At 33.1% G+C, this 6509-nt stretch overlaps 1 protein-coding gene across 2 annotated transcripts; it reads right to left on the bottom strand.

Moving 5' to 3' along the window:
• Window positions 1-226: 226 nt before the first annotated feature.
• LOC144571711 (putative ribonuclease P/MRP protein subunit POP5) lies at window positions 227-3176 on the bottom strand. 2 transcript variants are annotated; one of them, XM_078321076.1, is made up of 4 exons: window positions 2958-3176; window positions 1328-1668; window positions 680-817; window positions 227-484 (listed from the first exon to the last, which is right to left on the bottom strand). In XM_078321076.1, exons 2-4 carry the CDS (start codon window positions 1503-1505, stop codon window positions 336-338), a joined length of 465 nt encoding a protein of 154 aa, XP_078177202.1. In that variant the 5' UTR covers window positions 1506-1668; window positions 2958-3176; the 3' UTR covers window positions 227-335. The 2 variants fall into 2 exon arrangements, with proteins under 2 accessions (XP_078177202.1, XP_078177210.1); XM_078321084.1 differs by having other exon boundaries at window positions 1328-1530.
• Between the last annotated feature and the right edge of the window lie 3333 nt (window positions 3177-6509).

Raw genomic sequence — 6509 nt, 5'->3', positions numbered from 1 at the left:
AAGCATCCATGCAAAACAATATTTTTCCTGGTTATAACATATCTTATAAGTAATTAGTTTGCTATTTGAAAACTTTTACCATGTATAAAAGAGAAACAGTAAGTTTAAAACAAGCGGCAAATGTGCCATATATGGTGTCAATAAAAGCCCTACAGTTTGGTTTTTATGCACATTTTTTTTAGTATATGAATATACATATGGCAACCCCATTCTGCTCATTAATTAATTGCAAAGTAGAATGTAATCAATAGCTTTCTGAAAAGAAGTCTAATCAAATCACATAAACAAACAACATACACTATTTCTATTTCATCAGAGAAAAATAAATTATGACATTAGCTTTCTAATGCTTTTATTTTCGCAAGATTACTTTTAACTGATTTTTCAAACTCTGGTGTCACATGGCCACCTAACATAAGCTTGTGTTGATTAATTTTTGTTTCCTCGCATTCTAAGGCCTTTCTCCTGCATACCCTTATGCAACCTACGAAAATTGAAAGAGAAACACAGAAAGATGTGAAAAATCTATGGCCACCCCCAATGAAAAATCATACAGGTGCATGCCTAACTAATTTGTACAAGTTTGATAAAAAAACAGATGGTTAATATGTCTAAACTTAAAGTCATAGTAATATTACATTGGTATTGTAGCAGTACAACAATGTTGACAAAATCTTACCACTCAAGTCTAATAGGTTGAACAAAACAGGGCACTTTCCGATAGTACGCACCATGGTTATAGCAGCCCAAATTTTTTGGTGATCATCTCTTGAGACTCTTATAATACATATCTTTGTGAGTTTATTTAAATATTTCACTGCGCAAGTGAAAAGAAGTAAATGATTAGAATTTTATTGTTGATGCTATTGCTGTAATACCATAACAGATGAGATAAAAGAAAAAACCCACTAAATAACTTCACTAGATGTACATTCCATTGTACCAGTATTGTTGGGAAGAAACAAAGCCATGTATTATTAGGAGAACCAAATGAGCTCATTCATCTTGATACATACCAAATCTTAACTGATCAGAATGGTACCTAACTGGTACCACTCTTGTTTTATTTAATTTTTTGTTTTGTTTTGAAAAACAGTACCACTCTTGTTAAGACAAGCCTCTTCAACTCCTAATTTATTTTCGGTGAGAGAGCGGTATTAAAAGGTTCAAAAGTCAAATAAACAAAAATAGCTGACCAACTTACAATATTAAGTTTCAATAGCTGCTAACCCATATAGACCAAAATAATAACTGGGTAAAATTGCAAAACTAAATTACAATATCTGATAAAAACAGATTTTTATAACACTGAAAAAAAAATGGGTACCCTGGAATGACGAGTGTGAAGAGGCTAAACCACACTCTCCGAAATTTAATTGGATGCTATATTCAATGGCTTTTCTGACATTGAACTCGGTAAGCTCTATTGAATCGGAAGCACCTGTTTCACGATTTGGGTCCAAAATCACCTCCATCACCAAGTACCTGTTCTTAAATTGAACCATGCTTTCTAGAAATTTCACTTATTTCCTACATCCAATTCAGTAAATCAGGGCCAAGTTTACACAAGCACTGTATTAAACAGCAAGCATGCACGGACTGCCTTGCAGGTGCCAACCACGTGTTTTTAGATTAGTCTTCGAATAGAAATACAAGTGGAAAATTTACCTATGAAATAACATAAAAAAAAAACGATACTAATAGCAAATAAACCAAGATGTGGTGATATCATCTCTAAAAAAAAAAATTAATGCACCAAAATTACGCTAGTCAGAAAGAATGGAACTCATATTAAAGCTAATTGGGTCCTAATAAAGATACTCCCACAATAAAACCTCTCATTACTTGGGATTCCCAAAACAGCTAATCGAGCAGAACTTTATGTTATTTTAGTCGTTCTAAGCAATATAAAATAGTAAATGTTTACTGCCATATTATATTAAAGGTCAAAAGACAATAAAATGAAAGCATCAATTTGATAGGAATGAATAAATTATAGTGTTCTATTTCAAAAAAAAATGAAGTTTAATATTTTGATTTTTTTTTTTAAATCTCTTGCCCCAAGTTTGATTAGATTATAAAATCATGCGAACATAACTTCTTTATGTTCTTATGTAAAGTCACATAAACTATTCTTATTTGATTGAACAGGTGAAAAAAAAAAAAGAAGAGATAACATCTATGTCGTCATACTAAAATATTAAAACAACGGCAATAATAATATTAATATCAATAATAACCATAATAATTTTAATCGTGATTATGATTATATAGTTTCATAATAATAATGAAAAATGATAATAATAAAACTAACGATACAATTAATGATAATAACAATAACAATAATAATGATAATGGTATTTTTACATAAAAAATGAAGATTATGATAGTAAATATAGTAATAATAATATTAATATATAGTACGAATTGTGGACAATTTGAGGAATAATTTATTCCATCTTAAATTATAATTGTGGACAATTTGAGAAAAAAAGGTCCCACTAAACAAGAGACACCTTGACATATATTTTGATTAATGAAGGGTTAAATTAAAAAAAAAAAAAAGATAAACTTTACCCTGACCTCTGTTATGAAGAACATAACATAACCTAAATTGAGATTGAGGGATGTTAACAAAAGTAGGTGTTCTGTATGGCTGAAATTATAAATCCGCGAAAATTTGAAGTAAAACTGATAGCCAAGATTTCATTCCGCTAAATCTATTGAAATTGAAAGGTATGCGAAACCCTAAATTTCGTAGTTTATAACCCAGCAGAAAATTCCGCTACTCTCCGTAGCAAAGTTTTGGTATTAGTGAAAAAAATCAAAGTTACAAAAGAAGGAAGTTTTTGCGAATTTTTGTCAAGATCCCAAAGTTACAAAGAAACAGACAGACCGTGGGAGGCGCATGAATTTGCGAAACCATGAAAATAAATGAAGATGATAAGATGACTGACCTTGAAGAAACCCTAACCCTAATCCTAACCCTAGCCCTAGCTTAGCTCGATGCGAGGTGCCGCCGACCATGGGAGTCTAACGCCAAGGAAGTCCAAAAAAGAGGCCACAAGTTACCCCCTGATCGGAAAGAATCTCTGCAAGAGTTCAATAGAGTTCATTAGAGTTGATTTCAGTAGAATAGATTTTGAATTGAATTTTTGTGATCACAATAAAAAATGGATTGACAAGAATTCAATATAACATGTTTTAAAAAAATTCTAACTTTTACATCTATTTACTCCTTGTGCCATTCATTTAGGGTTACCAGCTTACCGCTTACCACATAAAAAGTAAAAGAAAAGAAAAACAAATAAAAGGAAGAAGAAAACGAAGGGTGTCACTGTCACCCATCCCAAGTCCATTTTATCAGAATAAAAACAAAGTTTATAACTCTGCCTAGAGACGGAACTACTAACGAAAGACAAACACAAAAGAAAAGAAGAAGAAGGTCAGAGAAGAAGGTCAGGGAAGAAGGTTAGGAGCGTCACTTCATAGTGGTCTGTACAAATCGCGCCAAATACCATCGATTTTGCAGCGCGATTTCGCCTCTCTCAAATCGCGTCGATTGAATTCGACTCTCGCCTCTTCTTCGTTTCCGATCACGATTTTGTCGTCTAATATTTAGCCAAACCTTTTTTTTTCCCAGAAATTTGACGGATCTACCCTATACAAGTTGATATTTGTGTCACATTTTTCTTTTCGATTCATGAGAGTTGTACCTGTACTAGTGAATTGCAAATGGGCCAGGCTGGTCCGGACCCGATCAGTTCACAGTTCTCACGGTCCACGGTTCTTACGGTTCATGGGTTCGCACGGTCTGAGTCCGGTGGGTTCAAGTTGGAGGAGTTAGCTCAAACCCGTACTAGAACCATAGTTCAAATTCACACGGTTCGATCTGGATTGGGTCTCTCTCTTTTTTTTTTCTCTATTTTTAAATAGGAAAAAAATTATGGTTCTAAATTCTAATGTCATGACTCATGAGAGGTGTACTTGTACCCCATCTTATTCTCATGTCCACTCACGATTGTGTACTTCTAAATACTTAAATAATTAATTTTAGGGAAATTTTTTGAGTAAAGCTAGCGTGTGACATGCTCACCAAGAAAGTTTGGTGAGCATAACTCCAAAAGTATATCGGATCGACGTCAAATGTCAAATCCAAACCGTTGAAATCCATGTACTTCATGAGTGATGCATATATATGCAAAATTTTGAAAGTTTCGAGTTTATTTGCTACACGGTCAAGTGGTCAAAGAAATGAACATTTTATTATAAGTTATATTATATATTCAATTTTTATTATTTCTTTGACCACTTGACCGTGTAGCAAATAAACTTGAAACTTTCAAAATTTTGCATGTATATGCATCACTCATGAAGTACATGGATTTCAACGGTTTGGATTTGGCATTTGACGTCGATTCGATATACTTTTGGAGTTATGCTCACCAAACTTTCTTGGTGAGCATGTCACACGCTAGCTTTACTCAAATTTTTTTTTATGCAACTCCAAAATTTGAAAATTATCAAATTGTCACCTCAAAACTTAAAATTATCAATTTACCACTCTAAAATATCTAAAATTATAAAATTACCACAATTATACATTTAATATACATATTGGATTAAAATTATTCTAAAAATTATTGTATAAAAGATGTATTTTGATATTTCCAAAAATACCCTTCAATTCAACAGGTAAAATTTATGAACTTGATCTCTCCAGTCCAACAGCCCTTAATCCCTTCGCCTCTCTTTCTCTCGTCGCTCTCCACTGACGCACGCCCCGGACCCAAGGACTTCGCCTCCATTTCATCGTCGCACAAGAGAAGCTTGAGAATCAGGAGAAGTTCTGTGGTTGCGCAAATGGAGACGACCATTGCCTTCACTCGACCCGACGATTGGCACCTTCACCTTCGCGACGGCGATCTTCTCCAGTCCGTTCTTCCTCATAGGTCAGTTCCTTTTATCTCCTGCCTATCACACTTCGCTTTATCAGAGCTATTTTTTTTTTTTTTTTGAATAAATTTCTTGCTCTAATTAAAGTGCAAGGCAATTCGGGAGAGCGATTGTGATGCCAAACCTGAAACCGCCGATCACTACTACCGCTAAGGCATTGGCTTAAATCTCCTCTGGACTGGTATTATCAGTCAAGTAGGGCTGCAAACGAACCGAATTGAATTGGGTCTAGTTAGAATTCGAATTCGAAATTATTTCGAACCGAACTGAGTTCGAAATTGAAATAGATTTCAAACCTAAAAGACCAGTTCGAATTTGGTTCGGTATAATTCGAACTAGTTCGATTTGATTCGAAATATATTCGAAATTGAGATCTATTCGAACTGGTTTAGCCGATTTTTCCAAAGCTTTCTTTCCTTTTTCATAGATCTCAATTTTGATCTCGTCAGCCGACCTTTTCGCCATTGTTGTTCTCTCTTTTTTTTAGACGAAACGACGAAGAAGACGAAGAGAAATAGCGTACGGATTGCTTTGATATTAATGCATACAGGAATTGTAGAAAAAGCAAGTTGTATCCCCTCCAGTACGTGAGGTACAATTTAAAAAAGTAGACAGTCCAGATTAATCTTAACAGGACCAAACTCAATCAGATGCCTATTAATGCTTAGGGAGTATGCTTTGGGGTTTCCATCAAGGTTGAGATGGACTTCTTTTAATCTGGGCTGCAAACGAAGCAAAGATTTCCTGAAATTTTTATTAATAGGAAATATATTAAAAAAATATTCAGATTAGAGAACTTTTTTTATTTTTTTCGAGATATAGGGAAAACGTTTTGATTTATCACGGTCTCTGGCCGTTATGGCTTATTACGGCCAGAATTAGCGCTTAATTAACCATTCTAACTATATTAACTATTTTTTAACTAAACCAGAAAAAAAACCCAAAAAAACCCTGTCCGCAATATTTAGAAACGGCCAGCTCTGTCCATGGTATAAAGCAACGGCTAGGCGAAAAAGAAAAAAGAAAAAAAAGCTGTCCGCGATAAATAGCAACGGCCAGACGTTAAATTTTAAAAAATGAACCCCTGTCCGTAATAGGTGATAACGGCCAGCGAGAAAAAATTATTTCATATTGATGCTCATTTTGTCTTGATTTTAAAACTGATCAATCAACGATTAATTATATTATATACAAAATTATTTTATAATCATTCATAATATTTTAATATAAATTTGATTAGTGAAAGATATCTTCAGTATTTCTGTTAAAACTTTCGAATGTGATATATGAAGAGGGATGCATTTACAATTAATACTTGTAAGTTCCAGTATTTTATAACAATTTAGTTATGTAATTTAAAAAGTTCAAACTGTCGATCTAAACCGTTCAATATATATCTATATTAAAATGTGCTTTTTGATGAAATTATATATATATTTTTTATTTATTAAATATTTTACAAAACTGTTGTTTTTAGTGCATGGTCCATAATTGTCTAAAAATAACGGTTTTATAAAATACTTAATAAATAGTAAAAAAAATATAAAATTTGA

This window comes from Carex rostrata, chromosome 2 (genome assembly GCF_964058835.1).
Source record: "Carex rostrata chromosome 2, lpCarRost1.2, whole genome shotgun sequence".
Taxonomy (NCBI): Eukaryota; Viridiplantae; Streptophyta; class Magnoliopsida; order Poales; family Cyperaceae; genus Carex; species Carex rostrata.
This window is presented reverse-complemented; position numbering and strand designations above follow the sequence as displayed.

Bases quoted from the DNA above. Each gene is read 5' to 3' on its own strand.
- LOC144571711 (XM_078321076.1), bottom strand. From the start codon at position 1,505: ATGGTTCAATTTAAGAACAGGTACTTGGTGATGGAGGTGATTTTGGAC. The intron at 818-1,327 runs GTACCCATTTTT...TCACTTGCGCAG, and splicing joins TTCACACTCGTCATTCCAGG to TGAAATATTTAAATAAACTC. The intron at 485-679 runs GTAAGATTTTGT...CAATTTTCGTAG, and splicing joins CAACCTATTAGACTTGAGTG to GTTGCATAAGGGTATGCAGG.